The sequence below is a fragment of the Gamsiella multidivaricata genome (assembly GCF_025024155.1).
Source record: "Gamsiella multidivaricata strain RSA 2152 chromosome Unknown BC939scaffold_166, whole genome shotgun sequence".
NCBI classification, from domain to species: Eukaryota; Fungi; Mortierellomycota; class Mortierellomycetes; order Mortierellales; family Mortierellaceae; genus Gamsiella; species Gamsiella multidivaricata.
The window spans coordinates 1-20,893 of NW_026251874.1; the positions used below are offsets into that span (position 1 = coordinate 1).

The 20,893-nt window shown below is 47.7% G+C and overlaps 8 protein-coding genes across 8 annotated transcripts; 5 read left to right on the plus strand and 3 right to left on the minus strand.

The window, feature by feature from the left end:
• Positions 1 to 282: 282 nt before the first annotated feature.
• Positions 283 to 3,640, plus strand: BC939DRAFT_508893 (uncharacterized protein; the record flags this gene model as incomplete). The annotated part of the gene is made up of 11 exons (XM_051561059.1): positions 283 to 520; positions 603 to 679; positions 759 to 1,104; positions 1,192 to 1,252; positions 1,370 to 1,514; positions 1,627 to 1,709; positions 1,805 to 1,927; positions 2,012 to 2,118; positions 2,266 to 2,378; positions 3,266 to 3,492; positions 3,592 to 3,640. 11 exons carry the CDS (start codon positions 283 to 285, stop codon positions 3,638 to 3,640), a joined length of 1,569 nt encoding a protein of 522 aa, XP_051405898.1.
• A 669-nt stretch (positions 3,641 to 4,309) lies between these two features.
• BC939DRAFT_82666 (uncharacterized protein) lies at positions 4,310 to 5,489 on the minus strand. The gene is made up of 3 exons (XM_051561928.1): positions 5,222 to 5,489; positions 5,072 to 5,093; positions 4,310 to 4,810 (listed from the first exon to the last, which is right to left on the minus strand). The coding sequence occupies exons 1-3, from the start codon at positions 5,372 to 5,374 to the stop codon at positions 4,509 to 4,511; spliced, it is 477 nt and encodes a 158-aa protein (XP_051405899.1). The 5' UTR covers positions 5,375 to 5,489; the 3' UTR covers positions 4,310 to 4,508.
• A 1,590-nt stretch (positions 5,490 to 7,079) lies between these two features.
• BC939DRAFT_471340 (uncharacterized protein) lies at positions 7,080 to 7,936 on the minus strand. The gene has a single exon (XM_051558211.1). The coding sequence runs from the start codon at positions 7,815 to 7,817 to the stop codon at positions 7,149 to 7,151; it is 669 nt and encodes a 222-aa protein (XP_051405900.1). The 5' UTR covers positions 7,818 to 7,936; the 3' UTR covers positions 7,080 to 7,148.
• Positions 7,937 to 8,631: 695 nt separating this feature from the next.
• Positions 8,632 to 9,889, plus strand: BC939DRAFT_82765 (uncharacterized protein). Its single transcript, XM_051561929.1, has 2 exons — positions 8,632 to 9,004; positions 9,121 to 9,889. The coding sequence occupies exons 1-2, from the start codon at positions 8,841 to 8,843 to the stop codon at positions 9,734 to 9,736; spliced, it is 780 nt and encodes a 259-aa protein (XP_051405901.1). The 5' UTR covers positions 8,632 to 8,840; the 3' UTR covers positions 9,737 to 9,889.
• A 1,357-nt stretch (positions 9,890 to 11,246) lies between these two features.
• BC939DRAFT_482547 (uncharacterized protein) lies at positions 11,247 to 12,522 on the plus strand (the record flags this gene model as incomplete). The annotated part of the gene is made up of 4 exons (XM_051559129.1): positions 11,247 to 11,360; positions 11,626 to 11,668; positions 12,135 to 12,273; positions 12,471 to 12,522. 4 exons carry the CDS (start codon positions 11,247 to 11,249, stop codon positions 12,520 to 12,522), a joined length of 348 nt encoding a protein of 115 aa, XP_051405902.1.
• Positions 12,451 to 13,763, plus strand: BC939DRAFT_471351 (uncharacterized protein). The gene is made up of 2 exons (XM_051558212.1): positions 12,451 to 12,532; positions 12,645 to 13,763. The coding sequence occupies exon 2, from the start codon at positions 12,839 to 12,841 to the stop codon at positions 13,295 to 13,297; it is 459 nt and encodes a 152-aa protein (XP_051405903.1). The 5' UTR covers positions 12,451 to 12,532; positions 12,645 to 12,838; the 3' UTR covers positions 13,298 to 13,763.
• Positions 13,764 to 14,471: 708 nt separating this feature from the next.
• Positions 14,472 to 18,083, minus strand: BC939DRAFT_471359 (uncharacterized protein). The gene is made up of 10 exons (XM_051558213.1): positions 17,654 to 18,083; positions 16,874 to 17,272; positions 16,736 to 16,786; positions 16,411 to 16,625; positions 16,212 to 16,327; positions 15,986 to 16,130; positions 15,817 to 15,899; positions 15,616 to 15,735; positions 15,156 to 15,522; positions 14,472 to 15,063 (listed from the first exon to the last, which is right to left on the minus strand). The coding sequence occupies exons 1-10, from the start codon at positions 17,670 to 17,672 to the stop codon at positions 14,965 to 14,967; spliced, it is 1,614 nt and encodes a 537-aa protein (XP_051405904.1). The 5' UTR covers positions 17,673 to 18,083; the 3' UTR covers positions 14,472 to 14,964.
• A 387-nt stretch (positions 18,084 to 18,470) lies between these two features.
• BC939DRAFT_83289 (uncharacterized protein) lies at positions 18,471 to 20,335 on the plus strand. Its single transcript, XM_051561931.1, has 4 exons — positions 18,471 to 19,154; positions 19,262 to 19,345; positions 19,438 to 19,716; positions 19,983 to 20,335. The coding sequence occupies exons 1-4, from the start codon at positions 18,809 to 18,811 to the stop codon at positions 20,087 to 20,089; spliced, it is 816 nt and encodes a 271-aa protein (XP_051405905.1). The 5' UTR covers positions 18,471 to 18,808; the 3' UTR covers positions 20,090 to 20,335.
• Positions 20,336 to 20,893: the final 558 nt, after the last annotated feature.

Sequence of the window (20,893 nt, forward strand, 5' to 3'; positions counted from 1 at the left end):
GTTTCTCCAATGGACATCACATGTCTATTCGCAATGTTTATTTTTAGAACTTTGGGTGTGATTGAATGAACATAGCGAAATCAAATTCAACATGGCTACTTTCTGACCTTTGTACATCACTACACTGCTTTGCATTACAACCTAGATGACCTCTCGGACTGGAAAATCAAAGGACCGTCTTTGGGTCGAGTTGATCAATAGTAGTCGCAAGGGGCTACATATTTCCTGGAACTTGAGGATGTTCTTCTGGCGCAACCAGCGGGCTATTTTGAGAGTCGGGATATGGACGCGAGTAATCAGAAGGCTATTGTCGCCGAATGGAACGGATGGATGGCCACTTTTCTAGGTAGCAAACACAGGGTTCTTGTTGGCTTGGCTCGAAAGCAACACAAGCTAGCACAGGCCGTTTCAAAATGCTTGCTCAACAAGGTGCTGGTTGGTCGGAAATTGGACATGATGGAAACAAGCAAGGCTCAATTGCGTGATAATGAGACTGAAATGACTCACATGCTGAGGAATGGTGAGTTCCAATATGCTTGCTTGTTTTCACTCTACCATGCCGTGTCATCTAAGACTTATTTCACTTTCAGTATCTCTTCCAGCAGGAGAGTCGTCCTCGGCACCTTTGTCGTTATCGTTAAACCGGAAGAGGAAGCGACCGATGCAGAGACGAGGACAGGTATGTAATTTCATAATTTGAAAACACAATGGTCCTAAATATCGCGTCTTACAGGTGCTCTAACTCACTGATGCGATAGCCTTCTGTCCCCATGGATGAACAAGACGCAACTTCTCCCACTGCAGACAAGGCATCACCGTCGCATCTTACTGCGAATGAGGATGCTCAAGCCCCCACTTTGTGGGATCCTCCTGAACCAGCAGCAACAGCTGCGTCGACATCGGGTCAAGTGACACCATTGCCGGTAGTCTCGTCTTCTTCCTCAACAGCAGTAACGATTGCGTCGACGTTGGGTCCAGCAACAACACCACCTGAAGTTTCATCATCTTCCTCAACAGAAGCAGCAGAAGAGCATGTCAATGTCATTGACGAAAATGAGCGGGCGGAGCTATTGGCTCATATCGAACAAGCCTCGCATGCTATTTGTGAGGTTAGTGCACCAGGTTGCGGTGAACTATGCGGTCAAATGAGTCTCGGGTGTTAATCTTCACTGTCTTATTAATGTGTCATAGTGGAAAATCGATGGCATTTGCGTGGCGTGTTCTTTACCAAAAGACTTGCGTGGGAGCTCTGGTTGAAAGGAATATAAAAAAGTCCGAAATCGCAGACATCATGTGAGTATCAATGCGCTTGCAACCGTAGCCGTGCCTCCTTGGTGATCATTAATTGCTTAATTTTTTTTTAATATAGGGCTATCATAGGGATATTCGCACCTTTTCTCCCCACGGAAAGAATGATTGCGACTATAGGAAGAACCATGCTGGAAGAACTTATCGTTCCTATGATCTTGCCTGACCTGGTTCTTGATGACACGGCGATCTTGACAGCTGTGCGCGTATGTCTAATCTAATGAATCCGCACTACCCATATTTATGCAATACGTGGGTTTACTCTATGTTTCTGTAACAAAATTACTAACCATTTCTCACAATCTTGCATCACTCTAGCTTTGGATAAACTACAGGCAGGAAGAAGCCAGCGAAGCACTACGCGAATTGGACAGGCAAACACGGAATATGATTGAAACATTGTAGGTTGTCTTCACTCTGGTACTCTGAAGCAAGTGGGGTTCGCTTGTTTGTCGGGTGCCCTAATCTGTTTCATCTTTCATTAATCACTCCTTAGGTTTGAGCGGTTGCCTATGAAGCAGGACAGGTCCATCTCTGAATCGACATTTGTAGTGAACTACGTATCACCTGTTCTTCATGAGACTCTGAAACTGGACCCTCGAATTTACTCTGTTCACTTGTGAGTAGATCTCGTAATGTTGCCCAGCATGTTCTTATTTTGTTTTGAAATTCTCTCTTTCATCCTTAATGTGCCATATTTTAGCCCGAATACCTGCTCCGAAGTACAAAAACATCAAGGTCTAAAGCCCGATAGACCTGACATTGTTGTCAAAGCGCGAAACCGTGAGATTCTGTACGGAGAGGTCACCGGTTTGTCTCAGGAACACAATACTTGGAAAAACAATTGAGATCTTTTTCGCCTTGCGCGGTTCGGCAAGGCTTTCTTGGACGATGGATTTGAGGTCGCCCCACTTGTCCAAGTAGTGTTCTTCAATGCCACATACATGCGACTTACAGTGGGAGCGAGAGGTATGTACCTCTTGCAGGAAGTCGGATCGTTCGTGATTCCCACCATGGTCTCAATGATTCCTGCACTCCTTGCCACCCTCCCGACGCTTCTTGTTGCTCAGGTATGTTTCACTTTGGAGATAAATTATATCATGTATTTTATTCAAAATTAATCGCTGTCAGCCCATTTCATAATGTAGGCTGATTTGAAAAGGTGCTCTGGGGAACCCAGTAATCGGAAGCGCTCATGGGGTTTCAGAGATATTCAGGATGCAAAAAAACGATTGATCTGAGCATTATTTAGTAACACTGGCAGCTACTCATGTGTGTTGTGTACAGATTCACTGTTTCCCGGGAATAAATTGCTTATTGCCAAACCAGCCGTAGTCGCTCGCTGAAAATTTGTACGTTCAGTGCAGTACTTTATTTCCACCACACGGGATCCTCTGAAGCTCCATCCTCCTCTGCTTCTAATGAGGTGTCTTGAAACGTCTCGCGGTTGTGTGGGCGCGAGCACAGTGAATACAGAGTTGGTGGCGCAGCTTCGTCCTGGTGGTAATCATTCGATCGAGAGATGGAGATGGTTCAAATGGATGGCTGTTGGATCGATTACGGATGATTGAGAGATGGAGATGTGGGTGCGGTGTTGGTGGCGCGCAATAAGAGTTGTGGCGTCGCCGCCTCGTCTTGGTGGTTCGGTGAAGAAGTCGGAAAGGAGCGGGCGCACATCCCCTAAGCAATGTGCTGGCGTTGTTGCAAAATCAGGGGGTCCGATAACGGTTGACCAGACGATCGTTGCGCCTGCAGTTGATAGAGGTAGTCTGCCACCGCTTCCTTAATAGACACTAGTTTCACTCGGTGCGCACACACTGAAGATGATGGTCGCTGCAAGACATTGAATCCATCGTGCGAAGCATGGTGCCAAGGATGCGAACAACAGCTGCAATCATGATAACGTTTTACCTCGAGGCTCGTTGCCCCAGCCTCAGGATACATATGGTGGGATGAGAATGGCTCGGCCGATAAGTATACGACCCATGGCAAGGACGCCAACGAGGATGAGAGTCATTGGCCCACAACCCATCTCACTAAGCACGTGCGCTATTCACCGGAGCATTATCATCAGTATCTATGTCATCCTCTGGGTTATCAAGACTCTGTGAAACACCGTCTCGAGGATCTCACAGCTCGTGCACAATATCTGCTTCAAAGGAGTATCGACGGCCGCAGACAATGGTACGTATAAGAGCTGAACTAGGAAATTGGATGAGATGTTGCAATCATTGAAAAGACACGACTAACCCATGGTAACTTCCAATATGGCCCCATGGATAGTTCACTCCAGAATTGGCAAAGGCATTACGGTCATCATCCTCAGCATTAATAACGCAAACACCACACAGGATGTGAGCCATATCTCCCTGATTCATAAGTGAACTCTCATCAAATGAGAGGAATCGGATCGATCTGGAACGCACCTTCGCCACACAGTAATTCAGAATGAAATTACTTTTGGCAACAAAAATGATGACAACTCATTTCTGAATTCAGAAGTACCTTTGCAAAGGAGACAGTGCAGAGTGATGGTGGAACCAGTAGCCATACAGACAACAAAAGCACGAAAACAATCTCAAAGGCAATGGGAAGAGAGACCACTCTGCCGTCCGAGAGTGCTAGCTCAACTTGAGGTCGCAACCGTCTTCATTGCGTCGATGTAAGTTTGTCCTGGAAGGACGTTTCTGCCCGCTTGTTCACGTGTATTAGCAAAGACTTTAATCATAATGGCCAAGGATGTAATGACTGACAGTTCTGGTGTGATTCTCTACCTCCCAATGTAGCCGGAAGCCGGATCGACCAAATCTGTTGTTGACAGGAAATCAATGGAAGGTGCACCACATTCACAAGACAACCAAAGCATTGTCAACCAATTCAATAAACTGGGAAAAGAAACGTAGCATACCAGTCCCAACGGAAGCAAAATGATATGGCCCTTCCCTGGAAGCCTGTCACACAGCCCTGAGACGCACGATTGCATGGCCTGTAGAGGACAACGGGTACAGGAGGTTCGATCCAGAAGCAATATGGACAACAAGCTCTATCTACCGCGATTTAGTACCTAAAAAGCTGGCAGGAGCATGGCAACCACACTTCAGACACATCGTGACAAGCATCACAAGTAACGTCGCACGCCTGTTGTGCCAATTCGTTGAGGAGTCGGACAGTTGCCTGTGACGAAGCAGCGGCTACAATGATCAGAGTGTTAAAGTATCGTCAATCGATGGCCTGTCCACCCAGGACGTACACCATACACAACCCAACCATCCAGTCAATCTGTTAGTCTGTCTGTCGGTCGTTTGGTCGAATTGAGCATGCGCGTGTGACATTTGTAAGGCAACAGAGAGCTGGAGTCGGATAGTCGTTGGTCTCAGACATGGGCGGGTCGAGTTGGGGTTCTTTACTTTGTATAGAGTCTGCCGTACCCCGTGGCTCACGATCCCGGTGTTGTGTCTAGTCAATGTGGTAACATTACCATTGGCCGCGTTGTAAGAGTGATCTAGAGTGAGCGCGCGAGACCATTTGAACGCTTTTTATTTTAGTGTTTGATGACACTGGCTCTCCGTGATGTGAACGAAAGGCCCTTCTCCTGGGTCAACTATCTTTGACCAGATGGCGGACCCGCAGGACGAAGCTGTCTGAGGGCTTCATCCAACTGCTTCTTGAGAGAATCCCTAGTGGCAATCAAGTCCGAGATGGTGTCTCCTTGTCTAGCATTCGTCTCTTCAAGTATCCTGACAGTGTTCTCTAAGGTTTCTACCTTGGCGGTCATTTGCCGTAACCTGCACATGCCGTCCAAGGCACGATCCAAGAAAGAAAAAGAAAAAAGGAAGCAGGGGTCAGTCGATTTTGGGCAAAGTTGAAGGAGGAATGAGAACCAGAGCTAACCACCCCATGTACAACGACTTACTGTTCTGCGGTATTCATGAGAGTGAGAGTTGTTGAAGCCGAATGAGTGATGCTTTAGGATCTGCCTTGACTGCAAGTGTGTGGTGTGGTAGAGAGGTTGTGAGGTTGGATGTAGCCATGGGAGGAGGCCTTTATATACTGTTCTGATGGGCATATCGTCCCTGGGGACAAGGGCTGCTGTTCCAGACTCTACTACCGTCTTGAACAGATTTGGGCCATGGCAAAGGGAGGCTTTCAGGGAGAGAAAATCCGCGGGGAGTTGGGGGAGAGTTGGGGGTCCGATAGGAGATAGAGCTGCTGCACTGCATGGCCTAGATCTTGTCTGGATCGTCGGGTTTGAGATTCACTTGTGGTTCTGCATCCATCCATTCACACGCCTTGAACCCTATTTGGGGAAATGGCAGCATACTGTGCAACCATTCCTGACCACGTCCTCATGATAGCCAATATCAGTTATTCCGTCCCGCGGAAGTTCGAGGGTTAAATTTGCGCCCCGCGGAAAAAAGAAACTGTCAGGGAACGGATTAAAGGACAGCGATCGATGGAACTCTTGAATCTTGCCTCCCCTCATCTCCATGACGGCTGCACGTGGATGACGATGCATCCCACGGGACGAGCTCAAACTTGCAGCTGACTCTAGAACGCAAACGGCTATCCTTTCTTTTCTTTTTTTTTTCCTGAGATAATCAAACAGATGAGGGACAACTTCCATGCCAAGACCAATCACTCAAGTCCTTCCTAGGCTTCCCCTTGTCTAGCACACCCAACGCCCAATGGATCGATGAGCTAAAAGCCATCATTGTCAACTCCCTGATCTTCTCCCGCTTACGGCACCTCGCTCTAAGGGATCGCTTCCTAGCTTGACCCGGCTCTTTGGATTACAAACTAGATCTCTCGGATTCCACGTCACTCGCGCGATAAGGATTAGTCCAAAGTCACTGGTGAAGACATTGCCACTGACTAAGACGCACTTGTGCCCGAGAGTGAGGAGTACTATCAAGCCGAGTACGAAGTTTGACGCACCTCGAGGCATGAAATCCTCCCGACGGCTCACCTCGTTTCTATATCAAATAGGCTGGCTACACTCGCTCCAAAGGCATTCTGCGAACTGTAGATGACCAACGCACAGTGCTGTCCTGTCAAGATCTGGACTGGCAGGCAAGTGGAGGATGTAAGAGCAAGAGTGAGTACAGGGCAGGAAAGTATTTTATTGCAGACTGAGGTTTGATTATGGCAGCTAGTTATGTCTTTTATATGTGAATAAAACTTGACTCGGGACCCCAGCTCGGTAGCTTATGTCCTATAAGCTCCCGTACTCGGGACCGAAACATAATGGAATGGACAAGGGTGGACGCGGGCAATCGTCTACTTGAAACGGGCAAGCAACGTTAAACCAGTTATGCTTTCCGTGTGGGGTAATTCTGGAGACGCGACGTGATTTGGGCTCGCGTAGCAGACGCAAGGTAATCACAAGCCACTAGGGTCAATTGAGGTGAGCGCAAGTCTGTCCTCAACCTTAATTCGTGACATGTCCCACCGAGCACCATACCTTTCCGAACCGGTGCCCTTTTAGAGAGAGTGACAGTGATCAGCCAATGTCATCCCAAACTGAATCACTCGATCTCTCCAAGACACGGCAGATAACGACCATGATGCCGACACTCAGCGAAACATTCTCTTTATTGCCAAGTAAACCAACCATAGAAGACCAATGATCTCAAATGGAAGACAACCCAAGTCTTGCTCTTCTCAAGCAAACCTGTTACAGTGGATTGAACAAGAGTGTCGATTGACGAGAGTGTGGATTGACAAGAACATGGAAGCAGATGTACCTCGAGAATAAACACATGAAACTCATGCCTCAGACCATCTATCGCGTACGATTTATTTTCTTCAGCCTCTAACGCGCTCAACATCATTGTGGGAGATCATAACTCTAAAATCTCATGCAAGGGTTTCTGCACTGGCGGAGCATCCAGTCTATTTAGCGAGCCCAAGTGCTGCGAGAGAAAATCAAACGTATCCGACTCGGCTTGAATCCCTACTGCGGCTACGTTCAGCTGCACAAGACTCTCCAAGGGCGCCGTTCCATTCTTCGAAATACCAGCCCTGTAGCAAACCGTCATGGCCGTTTGACATGAGACACCACCTGGTATTCTCCATTTCGGATTATCGACCTTAGTTGAAGCAACCACAGCTGTGAACAGGTAACCGTGGTCATCATTTCCTATAACACGCCAGGTGTATGACTTTGAGAAGGCAATGGACGCTGCTCCCGCTAACGTCGAATCTGCAAGTGTTGCTACAGTTGTGACAATCTCCTGTTTCTGATTTGTAAGGACGGGTGGAATCACCAGCACCGAGTTTACCATCGCAAGGATCTTGGCCGAGTCGATCTCCGTCTGACGTGACATATTCGCGTACACGTTGAATGCAACAAGGTCAGGGTCGTTCGGCTTCGGCAGATCGACACCGAATTCACTCTTGTATACAGATACTCTGTACTTAGCGAGAGCCTCGCTGAGTCGGTGGAGCTCCTCAGCTGCACCATCAACATCAGCAACCTGTCTCACGATTGTACTGCTTTGGTTTCCCATGATGAGCACACAAGTCTAGTGGTGATGATAAGGTCCGTCAGTGACTAGAGTTGGACGTGAACGTTGTCGAACCTATTAGACGAGCAGAGAGTAACTGCCACTTACTTCTCAAGTGAAAGAGATTCAGGTAGGATATGTGAGCGTCGTTTCGGACGTTCTTTGTTCGTGGAATGGAGGAGGATTCGTGTAAGGGCTCGCGAGGAGGATCTTTGAGTAATGTAGTGTGTTTGAACCTTGAAGAAGAACTGGTCGAGTAAGGGAGTCAAGTGTGAGACCTGAGATGTTAAATACCTGTTACAGACTCTTTTCAGCGTCGCCCCTGAGCTGGGACGTTGACGGAAAGCAGGCGTGACAATGAAATGATTCCAGACCAACCTCCAGCGCCGATGGCGACCAGGTCCTCGAAAACCTCCTCAGAATTTTGGCTTAGCGAATTTAGGGTTTTCACAGGGCCTTGTCAAACAGGGTCTAGGCACCCCTCCAGATCACAGGTGTCAAGATTCAACCCCCCTCTCCCCTCCCCCTCTTCCCTACTCGTTACATACTGTCCCCATACTCTGATAACCCTGGTCATCACATTGTCAAAGTCCAAAAGAATGCTTTAACCCTGAATAATGAGATGGAGAGATTGAATCTTGACACCCGTGTCGACAATCACTATCTCAGCAGTTCAATGGCGGAAGCAATTGAGTTGGGAGGAAAGGGCATGGACCGCTGATAGGTTCCCCTAAACGATGTTTCCTGATTTGTTGGTCTGGTCAAGGGCCTCGGTCTGGACGGGATAATCCCAAAGCTTCTGAGGAAGATTAGAAGACTCCGAGGAGGTTTCCGAGGACTAGATCGCAAATGTTTGTTCATCCCCTCGGGGGACTGCTGATAGGTTCCCCCTAAACGATGTTTCCTGATTTGTTGGTCTGGACAAGGGCCTCGGTCTGGACGGGGTATTTGCAGATGTAGCGCCTTGTTACACATCCCTCCAGAGATATCGTTACCTGATCGTTTTTCGGCTTCAGTGATCTTGGGATGGTGTTGAAGGATGCAATAACAAACAAAACGAGCCAAGAGCTGGTCTGCGACAGGTATATAAAGACGTCACATTTCATGTTTCCAAACCAACTCTCCAACACACCCAACACCTTCCACAAGAGCCTTCACACGAATCCTCCACCACTCCACTCTAAAAACAAGTAAGTAGCAGTTACTCTCTGCTCTTCTGACAGCCTAACGACATTCATGTCCTGCATTGATAATCTACTCTTGTCACTAACATATCTGATCTCCGTTACTACACCTACGCGTTCAGCATGGGAGGAAACTCTAGTAAGATCGAGGAAGAAACCGCCAATATTGAGGGTGCCGTTGAGTCGCTCAACAAAATCAACGCATCGCTCGCTACATTCAGAACGACCGTGTACAAAAGCGAATTCAATCAGGAATTGCCAAAGCCTAATGACCCAGACCTTATCTTCTCCAAGAAGTACTCGAATATGTCGTACACGAGTGGAATTAACTACGAAGCGATTCAAGCGATGGTCAACTCTGTGCTGGAGATCCCGGATGTCCTTACAAGCAAGAGATCATCGATTGTCAATGCCGTGACAAAGCTTGCACAACTGACGGTCGGTGATACCAAAGCTTTTGCTTTCTCCAAGGCATACACCTGGCGTGTTGTAGGCGATGATGGCCAAGGGTACCTATTCACAACTGTGGTTGCTGCTGCTGCGATTGATACCAAGAAATGGGGCATGAGTTCTGGTGTGGGATGTCAGGCAGCTATGACATTTTGCTTCCGAGCTAGTACTGGTAACCTGTCGCTGCCTATTGAACCCAAACATCCTGCAGCGGCGCCTGCAGAGAAGACGGATATGGATGAGGTGCAGAGGCATCATGACAAGATAAACAACCTAGATCCACTTTGATTTCTTGCAAAGAGATTAGAACACCTCCCTCCCCCTCCCCCGCGAACGCAGTGTTATAACTAGCGCAGCGAGTACCTTTACCTTTCGTGTTTTCCCCATTCCCCATTCCACATTGATTCCCGGTACTCTCAATAAATGGATCTCGATCAACATCTAGCCTCTACAGATACATTAACTAAGGCAACTCTCAAGAGCTCCTTGGCTAAACACTTGGTGATGATGAGCTCGAATATGAACTGGTCCGGTCGCTTATTCAAGACTCGGATACCAACCACACCAGTCGCCATGATCCTTGCACGTTGACTATGTTAACGATGCCGCTACCAATACCAAGAGGCCAAGCCTACTCCAATAAGATCGATGCGCGGGAGGGGCAAGCCATCCTTGTCCACATCGGTTCTTTCGTTCAGCGTACACAACGCTTCCCGGTGGTCTCTAAGTTGTCCCTGAGTGATCCCCAAGTGGTCTTCAAGTGGTTCTCAAGTAGTTCTCGAGTGGTTCTCGAGTGGCCCTTGAACAACCCGGTAGTCCTGGGATGGTTCTCGAGTGGATTGTTAGTGAAGCCCAGGTGAAGCCTGGGAGATTCTGAGTGTTCTCAGAGTGAAAAAGTGTGCGACAAGTCCCGAGTGTGGGAAGTTTTGAGACCTCAAAATGAAGCGAGGAAGGCTGACTGTCAGACGAGAGCCAAGCCTGAGTAGTGTAGCCTCTGAATGAAAAGGCTGTGTGTGAAGCGGTGAAAGTTGATTGTAGGAGACGAAGGGTTCGAAAGGAAAGGAGGAGGGCAAGAGGGAAGAGGATTTAAAGTGCTGTGACTGTTACCGGTGGAGTGAGGCCGAGAGCACTATCCGAGAGGTGAGAGATACGTGTCGAATTGATGACTACACATGCACAGCACGCACGCAACATCTCACGCCCTTCACGTCCTCGGTTTCCTTCATCCTTCAATGTCTTTCAACACGGGGCTCATCTTACATATACAGTAGATCCCCACAGGGAATAAGAGGTGAACATGATTAGGCACTGGCGTTTGAAACGATCCTGTCATTCATTAATGCATTAATTTTGGCCATAATTCCATTTTCGCTCATATTGTCCCTTACAATCGCAATAAACGCTTCTGTTCTTTTCTCAACGTCCGATCCTCGATTATAACCATCGTTCAGCGACTTCAACTGAACCGCTATATACTGAAGTTCGATCGAGTTCTGCTTCATTCTGTTGCAAGTCAAGACCAATGGGGCACGCTGTCAAGACAATAGATGAGCCACTTGGAGCGAAAAAGTGGCGTGGTTCAACATTAATCCCTGTGTCCTTCCCTGTGTCCTTCCTTGTGGTTGCTTTATTCGTGACAAAACTACTTGACGAAACAGCAATGATTGTAGTCTGTGCCGGTGCGCACTTTCCCTTCTGTGCATGAAGCCGTTGTGAAACAAACAAAACAACATGAATCCTCTCCCCAGCGTGTACAACTCCAGCTTCTTGTACAGATCTTCCAAAATGATCGACGGTGATGACATGTCCTTGGCTTTATGGCCAAAGATTGGATCCTAATCTTTCAATAAGTCTCACATCCCATTCTGTCATCTCTGGTGAAGATGCTGTTCGTCCAAGTTTCGTTCCCAAGGTAAGAAACGAACTCTCCACGGAGAGGGAGATGTGCAAGAGGGAATGAAGTGTAGTATTCCCAACTTTCTGTCTACATTGATAGAGAAAGATAGACGGAGAGAGATAGATATACCACATCCATCAGCTACTACACCATTGACCAATGTCCCTAAAGGCTTTGGTAGCACGCATGTATACGAGCGAACAGAAATGGCTCTGCAGGTTAAACTTACATTGACACGATGCGACCTCGAGCCGAGCTAATACTGTCGACATGTAAAGAGTTCTCACTTCCCTTTGCCTTTGAAGTTTGCGCTTCCGTTGTTGGTACAGTTGCTCTCCACATCACCATCCTGTGTCCCGCAAGGATCCTTCTGAACCCGGAATGGGTTGTCATCGTCATTTTGGCGATATTGCTCTCAGTCCGAACCGCTGTGTGGCGAAGATACGTCTGATCCTTGATTTGATGAGAGCTCGCTTATGAGTTGAGAGAGTGGTCGACTCTAGATGTTGCGGCGGTTATTGATGATGTTGAGGATGACGATCGTAGTTCTAAAGTGCTGCTTCCGCCGTCTTTAGGGTGAACTATCCATGGAACCGGACTGAAAGCTGTCATGGATTAGTCAAGTCGTTCCAATAACTGTAACTCCTCATTCGATTCTTAGTTTTAATTTTTCTTTCTCTTATACATACCGTTGATTGAAGACTTTGATCTCCGTTGAAGAGGATTTTGTGCACTAGAGGCGAGGTCCTCCCGACGGTGTCTCACAATCTCTTGCTTTGCAATGAATAGTTGATGAGGACGTCGATGTTGAGGATACTATTCCGGAAAATGGTGTGAGCGCTTGGCAAGATGAATTACGAACCCAATGGTTCCTCGTCTTCATCATTGTCCTTGCCACGGACCATCTTATCGGCCGGGTCGTCCTCATGTCAGTCATATGTGTCTTGCGGGCGAGGCAGCAGTCCTCGAGGCAACGTGTTGTCATAATCGCCGCTGTTGCTCGCATCGGTGTTATACTTCACGCGATATCCAGTGGCCGATTTCGACAATTAGTAGCACGGGATGGCGACAATGGAGACAATCTACTTGCGTAACATTCTCCTACCTCTCCATTCGATTCTGTAGGGACATGTTGGCCATTGGCAGCTTGATGGTTTTCTCCTTTGTGTTGAACTAGTAGTAAATCCCTGAAGGGAATAAAAGGTGAACACGATTAGGTACAAGCCTCCGACATGGTAAAATAGACTGGATGGAACGATCCCATCGTTGACAAGAAAAGAGCTGGTGTTCATTCTATACCTTTTTCCAACAAGTTGCCTTGGAATCGCCTCTTGTCTAGTCTGAAATCGACAAGGAGATCTTTGCACTCTCTGTACTGATGTTCCTTGCGGACTATATGCCCATTCAAGCTATCACTTGGACGCCACGAAAAATGAAAGAGCGACAGAACGTGAGTTTTATCGAGCCGTAGATCGTATGGCTTTCGATTAGAGATGGCAGATGAGGATATGCACCTCAAAAATTTGCATGGTTTTTACCGGCTGCTGAAGAGTCCTGAGCTCTTTGAAGGCGATCTTTTCCGGCTTCATCGTTCTAAGGATTGTTTAACACGTCAAGACAATACGCAAGGGGTTGCCAAAGCGATAGTAGCGTTAGTAAACCGAACCCATCGCCTTGATAATGTTCACATATGGTGGAAGCAAGACTCTTCTGTAACCGTAGCCCACTTTGTGTTGTGCGGTCTTTCCTCCAATGATGCTGGTTACAGATCCCGTCAACTACAGTGCAAGGTAAAAGGAAGTAAGGGGCTTAGTTCCAGAGGTGAGACCATCGTGATTAAGGAAACCTCCCTGGTTGGTAGCGTCCGTAGCTTTGTTGTCTGCACCTCGAAGGATCTCTTGCGAGCAGGGAGTGATGATCGACTACGTGTCGGGACTCGGCAAGTTGGATGAGTTCTCGACTGAGGGGAGGGGGAGGAGAGAGGTCGAAGGGTGACATCGATCGGGCAGTGCTCCTGACCGGAGGACAGAACAGTGATGACTCGGAGTGCCTCGGGTGGCTGAGAAATCATTTGTGCCCGATTTGGATCACGTGTGGCAGGGCTTGTCCAGGTATGAGAGGTACATGTCCATAGACCAATGCATTGGCGGATGCCCAAGCAATGTGCAGTAGATGCGTGCGCTAGACAATAGATCTCCGTCGGCCTGATTGATGCGCCGATCGAATACCTGATCGACCCGCTTCTCCAAGATGGCAGTTTATCCTCAACATTCCGCGGGCAAATTTCCCCAAATAGGGTTCAAGGTGTGTGGACGCAGAACCACAAACAAATAAAGTGTATCCAATCCCGACGGTCCAGACTAGGCCATGCAGTGCATGCTCGCATGAGAGCAAACAAACTGCCTCCACCAACTACAGTCAACTTTTGATAAAATAAAGCTGGATAAAATAAAACATTGGATGAATTGAAACACTCTGACGGTCCCGACCGTCGGGACCTATGAAGCCCATATGCGCTAAAATAAAACCTGGATAAAATATAAAATAAACCCCTTTACGGTCCCGACGCTATGGGGAGTTTTATTTTACGAAGCGTGACCTAGTTCTTCACATAGTCATCCAAGGTTGACTGAACGAGTGAAAGAATTTTCAAATCCCTCGCTGCGTCACTTAGCTTGTTGGCCATTGCGATTTGTTCTCGAGAGTCACGATCAGACAACATCCAGAACAATGCCACTTCATCCATCATATCCACGACCTGCGCAGGTGTGAGCTTCGACTCCAATACGATTTCCGCCTCCTCTTCTTCTTCGTCCTGCCCGGTCTGTATAAGCTCGGCAATTGATGGCACATTGGCTACCTCCTGTTCTTCTGGGTAGTTCAAGAGGAGATCGATTGGCATGGGATCTTTATACGGTAGCTGGCGGATACTGATCTCAAGCTGATTGATTGCATCCATGTCCTCGCTAGCAATTGGTTGTACACGATTCGACTCGGAGCGAATCTTGTACGAATAGAGCTCCGGCTCCTGAACCATGTTTTGAGAGACGTCATCATGTTGGACGGAAAGGTCTGATGTGGTGCCTCTGAATGTCAATTTCAAATATTGGAAGAGATAAATCCATTGCAGACGACTTTTATTGAACGGGGTATTGTAAGCTGTAGAGTAGCCTTGTTGCTACGATCGGCTGAGATTAAGCCCATTGTTCTATAGATTTGTTCGAAAGAACAGCATCTCCTCTCTATCTTTTTCTTTTCTGTGAGCGTGGCTTAAGGGCGGTTCATTTGGAAGACTGTTAGTTTGCCTTTGAATGGGCTCGTCTACCAGGACGCGGAAGGAGATGACGGTCAGTGAGAAAATGGTGGCGCAAGGCATTGGCTTGTGTAGCACACACGTTTGGTGCCATATGGTAAGGTATGTACTACAGGAACAGAGTAAAGGGAGAAAACGATGCATTTACAATTTGACTTAGTAGGTGAAAGGCAGAAAAGATGGATGGTAAATGATGGAAATATCCATGGGTCCAAATGAAAAGCAAAGTATTATTTTAGACGTGAAGAAGGAAGAAATTGAGTGGAGATTTATTTGAATGCAAATTGCAATACGCCTGAGTCCAGTTCACTTGATTCTCTTTCGAGCATCAAGGATGTCATCAAATCGCCAGGATCTCTTCCGGTTCGCATCAAACTCATGCTCAGCAAGCATGTCAACATCCTCCTACAAAAAATGGTACAGCGTGGTAAGTAATGCGATTGACAAGATGCCATGACGGCGACGCTACACTTAACACTCAATACAACATGTAGTACCTTCGCAGCAAGTAGGGGTGGCAAGGTGGCAAGGAGTGCAGGAACTGTGGCAATTGAGCATGGCACAGAGAACAGACCAATCCTTTCAAGGATATAAATCCCTCGTATCTTCATGGACAGCCTCATTACGGTTCCGGTATCATGGACCACTTGGAGAAGAGGCGCTACGTGGTTCCCTCGGTCTAAGAAAGCTTTACCAAACCTCGCAAGACGAAATAAGTCCCAGTTTGTTTTAGACCGGCAATTCGCTCTGCATGGCCCAGTTATTTCACCGTAGAGGATCTCGTGGCCATGTGCCTTCACAAGAATGTCTGGTCGGTCAGGTTTCGAGCCCTGGTGCTTCTGTACATGACAATCTGTGTTGGGGCTAAGGTCATACCGAGATAATTGCACGTAGATGGGTAATCGCTCCTGAGTGATTCCAACGATAAGATTGACATACACACAGAGACTTCCTTACTACTGCACGTCGGTTTTTCCGTCAATCTTGAGAATGCAGTTCAGCACTGGGGCTACATAATTCACAGTGAAGGTGACCTCAGATATGGATCTGTCCACTACTTCAGGGAGGAACTCGAGCCTAAGTCCAATAAGCATTAGGTGCATATGAGTATACAATGACTTCATATTAAGCAAAGAGTACATCGGCAGATACACTTACAGGTTGTCGAACATGATTCGTAGCTTCCTGTCCATGCATCCAAGTGCTTGGGAGGCATCCTCGCGTCTGTTGTTGATACGTAGCTGATAGGTGACGAGCAGACGAAAAGTCAAGTTAGAAAGAGTATGCAATATTAAAACATTTGCCATGGGTGAAACAATCCACGTACGCGGATGGCCTTGAGCACAGCTGCGTCATCGACATCAGGGTCAGGTAGAGCTGATGATGCCACCAACTGGCTGAGAATTTTCCTGCTGAAAACAGCTCGCATTCTCTGTGTTTGTAGAAAAGGCGCAAACACCCCAATGATAGCCCTAGTTTGGTACCCACGCTGTTGTCAATAATCGTAATTACGACGGCCATAAGATAAGCTACGTGCGTGGTAGGAAACTTACATGGCATCCGCGATATCAGCATTGTGCAGCCTGTCATTGTGCAACGCCTGGACACATTCTCTTTGATACTGCTGGAAAAGACAAGCAATACAGGCGTCATCATCCTTGGATCGCCACTATGAAAGTAAAATTAATAAAAACATTCAATAACATGCCCGCTCTCGTTTCTTTATCGTCTTATAGAACAACCAACACATACCTCACAAACGGAATGTTGCACCTGGGCAATATGTGCGAGTAAATTCGACAGCTCTTCATCAATAAGGTCTTCCCGAACGTCGTCATCCAGTGTCGAAGCCCCATTATTTTCCTGACAAACATCCGACTGCTGTCCCAAAGGTTCCTGTTCTCCGCGGGCTTGACTGTCTGAGCGCGACGATGCGGTAGCAGTCTCTTCATCCGCTACAGCGTTGTCTATTATATGGGGATATGGGGTGCAACGTTGTTATCAAATTGACCAGATGAAGTCATTGCGCGAATTATTTTTCTTCAAAATAGACTACAGTACTAAAAGAGAAGCATACCATTATTCTCGTCATTCGAGCTGGACCCGCTATCGTTTCCTTTATGAACGGCTACAAAAGAGAGAGTATAGAGAAGATAAGTCAACCGAAGGGAGGTATTCAGTCAAAGCTTCATTGAGGATGAATAAACAGCTCTACCAGCGTCTGCCCGGGCGTTGTGTCCTGTACTGTTGGTTTGGACGGCTGAAAATCCGCGTGCAGACATGGCAAGCGACGCCTGCTGGGCTAGAGTAGCCGTTCTCTTCACAACAGTCTCGCATGAAGCATCAAATTCGTAGTTTGCCAGCTCCCTATCCCATTCCAGCCAGAATGAATCCAGGTGAGTCTTCACAAAGTCATCATAAGTGGCTCTCAGACGTTCCCTTCGCGTCTTGCTCAGTCTGGATGAGTTCAGCAGTTGCTCGTACTGAGACATCGCTGCCTCCTTGCTGGTGAAGCCAAACTTCCTGACGAAGGATTGGAATGAGACATGCTCCATCAACTTGCCATCGACCCGTATGTCTTCACTGGCCCATGCTATGTACTCTTTGTCGTGGGCTTGGAGCATAGAAGTAAAAATGTAAGAAAAGAAACTTTTAGCTGTCACTCACTTTGAAACGAACGTTGATATATAACTATAAAGCTGAAGAACGAACAAAGGACGCATTGTCCGGCTCCCTCCCCGGTCAGCATGCCAGAGGAAGATCATCTTCCTGTTAAACACGCCGGAGCTAAAGAAGGCCAGCCGTTTCTAGACGATGGCTCTGTTCATCCTTCGCTGGTAAAGTATGGACCTTAACAAGAACCTGCCCGATCACCTCCCCGGTCGGCATGCCAGGGAAAGTTGCCTTTCCGTTAAACACGCTGGAGCTAAAGCAGGCTGATCGTCAATGACAAAGAGTACTTCCACAAGGTCGATAAGTGAAATGAGTACATTACCTTGCAACACAAGAGCCATGATGGGGTGCGAGGACGGGGGATGGAATGCAACTAAAGTAGAAGTAAATGGCAGCGCAGACGAATGTGAATGAGAAAGAGAAAGGCTCCCAGGCTGTGTGGACAAGAGTAGGGTTGTAATGAAGCAGGAAACTCGTCGCTGCGATATTCACTTCCTAATTCGGCAGTACACAAAGGATTTCCGCAACAGCATCTCAAGGTGAATCTGCTGCTGGAACCAAGGATGGGCAACTTGTCCCAGGGTCAAATATAACGAGGTAATTGCCTTCAAGTGCAAATAGCGATTGATTATATCCACCAACTGAAGAGAAAAGTGGGTTGATTGGACGTAGATGACACAACAGTGTGGTGATGAATGAGTAAGGCAAAGGGAATGCGAGGAGGAGTGCGTCTCGGATGAGGGAGGAGAGAGAGAGAGAGAGAGAGAGAGAGAGAGAGAGAGAGAGAGAGAGAGAGAGAGAGAGAGAGAGAGAGAGAGAGAGAGAGAGAGAGAGAGAGAGAGAGAGAGAGAGAGAGAGAGAGAGAGAGAGGAGAGAGAGAGAGAGAGAGAGAGAGAGAGAGAGAGAGAGAGAGAGAGAGAGAGAGAGAGAGAGAGAGAGAGAGAGAGAGAGAGAGAGAGAGAGAGAGAGAGAGAGAGAGAGAGAGAGAGAGAGAGATGGACAACGATGAGTGTGGTGGCAATGGACAATGATTGGCGGGGTAAAGAGATGATAAAGAGGGGCCTGCACGCCGCAAAGCCGCAAATTGAGACGCCATCGAATTTCCTGCTGCGGCAGCTGTCACCACCGTACCCACACATTCCCACCCTTCCCTTCCCTTTCTCTGTCCTCTCCCATGTGCACTCCCACGTCCCTTTGCCATGTCACCCTCCTCTCTTAATTCTCCTTCTCTCCTCCATTGCCCTTGCCGCTCCCACACCCTTCTTCGTTCTTACTTTTTCATACCCTTCTTTTTGCCACCATTTCCACATTTTCATCGTCTTTGCCACCGTTCTCACGCCTTTCCATCTCCTCTTACTGCTCCTTTTTAATCGCTTTCTTTTCTCTTTCTTTTATCCCTCGCTTTCTCTACATCCCGCACCTTCCCAACAGCGCTCTTGAGACAACCATTACTTTTCCCCTCCTCTTCTTTCCATTGATGCTTCGCAGTATCATGACTACCAGCACCTTGAACTTGTTCTGCCTTGTTGATGGAGACAAAACCACGTTCTCTGTCGAGATTGACCCAACAAAGTCAGTCGACCATCTCAAAGACCTCGTCAAGGCCAAGCAGACTCCTGATTTTGACGACATCACAGCCAAGGATCTTACTCTCTGGAGGGTCTCCATCCCAATCGTGCCTAAGAGCGAGCGCAAGGAAATCTTGCTTGCTGATGCCGCGTCAAAAGAGGAGCTTGATGAGACAGACGACATTGCTGACGTATTTACCGACACACCTCCCAAGAAGACGATCCACATCATCGTCCAGCGCCCTCCTCCCAAAGGTAATGAGACGCGTCTTGCTGATTGATGCTTCGTGTCTTGCTAAATGATGCTTCCATCGCGAGCTTATTCACCTCGCTAACTTATTTTCTCTCTCTATCCTTCTTAGTCCATGCACCTGTCCCCTCTCGCTCATTGACTCCACTCCCTGGCTATCCCTCGGATGGTTCTCGTCCCAGTTCCCCTCTCTCTGGTAAGCACGATTACTCTGTGCCTGTCATTCTTTGTTTGCATCCTGCTCTGTACTCAACTGACTCATAGCCTGCCCTCTTTTCGCATAACTAGGTGATCTCCGAGCTGACATCAAAAAAATCGCGGACCGATTCTTTGCTCCTGGATCTCCTGCCTCAGCCTTTCTGGATGCATACGTGCGCGGTGAAAAGGCGCTCCCTGTGACTACAACTGGGATAAAAGGGCTGCCAAAAGTCCTACGGCGAGGCGTTGTTGACAGCAAGGATTCAGGACCAAGTCTTCTTTTTCTGGATTTACCAAGCCCTCCATTGAATGTGGGCGATCCGATACCGGAGCGATTTCAGTCAAATGTTCTTTTGAGCACGCTGGAAGGTATGCAAGCGCAGGACCTCCCGGTGTTCGGGGTCAGCGGCTGCGGGAAAACTCGTTCGATGGTCGAGATGCTTTGTTTGCAATGGGGATTCTACTTCAACGCAGCAAAGAGTGATCCTGGGTCAAGCGATCTCAGCCAGCTTGCTGATTTTATCGACAAAAAAACAGCGGAGGAACAAGGCCCAGAAAAGAACACCGCTTTTGGAAGGAATATGACCCTGGTACTTTTCCTGTCCCGACTGTTGATCTTCAAATACTGTTTACAGGTCCTAAATTGCCGTCAGAGCTTTTCAAGCGCAAGCTGGGCCATTCTCCAAGTTTGTCCTCACATGTTTATGGATGTTTTCTTGGACCTATTCAAGACGCTCTTTAAGAAGCTGAACGAACGTTCACTTTTCGAGTTGATCCTGACAAGTGTCATTCAGGACGAATTTTTGTTGGTGCGCGATCTGCTGACTGGTCACCGATATCCGAACTTCTCGGATGGGTCCAAGTTGAGGCTGGTTGTGGACGAAGCCCAGATTCTGAGCGACAAAGGGAGTTCAAAATTCCGTTCTTCTTACCTGGAAACCGATCCACGACCAATGTTGAGCCCTGTCCTGAATGGCTTTCGAAACGCCGATAGTCCTGAGGAGCTTACGATCGTCTATTGCGGGACGGGGTTGTCCATGAAAACTCTCCATTGGGCACTGAGCAGCGGCGATGGCGTCAAGGAGTACGGTTCGAGTACCTTCCGTATATCGAGTTTCCAGGATGGACAGGAGTCGATTCAGTACAAGCGTATGTCGACCGCCTCAAGGAACATCTACAAGATGACGAGTCGAAAAGACAGGTGGACACGCTTTTCCCCTCCGCCGCAGTGGATATGTTGCACAAAAGACTCACCGGCAGGTTCAGACCCATCGTAACAGGTACGCTTTTTTTAGAGCACTATGGACGAAAGGAAGCTGAAATTATCTCAAACTCACTACAGATATTTTTTACTTACAACTATTCTGCGGTTCTCATTCCAGCTATCGAAGGAATTATCAAGACAGGAGTGCCAGACACATGGGAAAATGTAATCGACATCACCGAGACCATGATCACATCATGGAAAGAACGAGAGCGTCGAGGAAACCTATGTGGAGAACTCAAAAGGTAAGGTTTTTGCCTATGTACAACATTGGATATCACA

What these genes read in the sequence shown, in the direction of transcription:
- BC939DRAFT_82666 (XM_051561928.1), bottom strand. Translation starts at nt 5,374, where the DNA reads ATGCCCATCAGAACAGTATATAAAGGCCTCCTCCCATGGCTACATCCA. An exon ending in CTCATGAATACCGCAGAACA is followed by an intron (nt 5,094 to 5,221) that starts GTAAGTCGTTGT and finishes CGGCATGTGCAG; the next exon opens with GTTACGGCAAATGACCGCCA. An exon ending in TACGGCAAATGACCGCCAAG is followed by an intron (nt 4,811 to 5,071) that starts GTAGAAACCTTA and finishes CGCTCACTCTAG; the next exon opens with ATCACTCTTACAACGCGGCC.
- BC939DRAFT_471340 (XM_051558211.1), bottom strand. Translation starts at nt 7,817, where the DNA reads ATGGGAAACCAAAGCAGTACAATCGTGAGACAGGTTGCTGATGTTGAT.
- BC939DRAFT_82765 (XM_051561929.1), top strand. Translation starts at nt 8,841, where the DNA reads ATGGTGTTGAAGGATGCAATAACAAACAAAACGAGCCAAGAGCTGGTC. An exon ending in CCACTCCACTCTAAAAACAA is followed by an intron (nt 9,005 to 9,120) that starts GTAAGTAGCAGT and finishes CTACGCGTTCAG; the next exon opens with CATGGGAGGAAACTCTAGTA.
- BC939DRAFT_471351 (XM_051558212.1), top strand. Translation starts at nt 12,839, where the DNA reads ATGGCAGATGAGGATATGCACCTCAAAAATTTGCATGGTTTTTACCGG.
- BC939DRAFT_471359 (XM_051558213.1), bottom strand. An exon ending in CTCGAATGACGAGAATAATG is followed by an intron (nt 16,626 to 16,735) that starts GTATGCTTCTCT and finishes CCCATATAATAG; the next exon opens with ACAACGCTGTAGCGGATGAA. An exon ending in CGAATCATGTTCGACAACCT is followed by an intron (nt 15,736 to 15,816) that starts GTAAGTGTATCT and finishes TATTGGACTTAG; the next exon opens with GCTCGAGTTCCTCCCTGAAG.
- BC939DRAFT_83289 (XM_051561931.1), top strand. Translation starts at nt 18,809, where the DNA reads ATGCTTCGCAGTATCATGACTACCAGCACCTTGAACTTGTTCTGCCTT. An exon ending in TCCCAGTTCCCCTCTCTCTG is followed by an intron (nt 19,346 to 19,437) that starts GTAAGCACGATT and finishes TCGCATAACTAG; the next exon opens with GTGATCTCCGAGCTGACATC. An exon ending in TCTTTTGAGCACGCTGGAAG is followed by an intron (nt 19,717 to 19,982) that starts GTATGCAAGCGC and finishes TACTGTTTACAG; the next exon opens with GTCCTAAATTGCCGTCAGAG.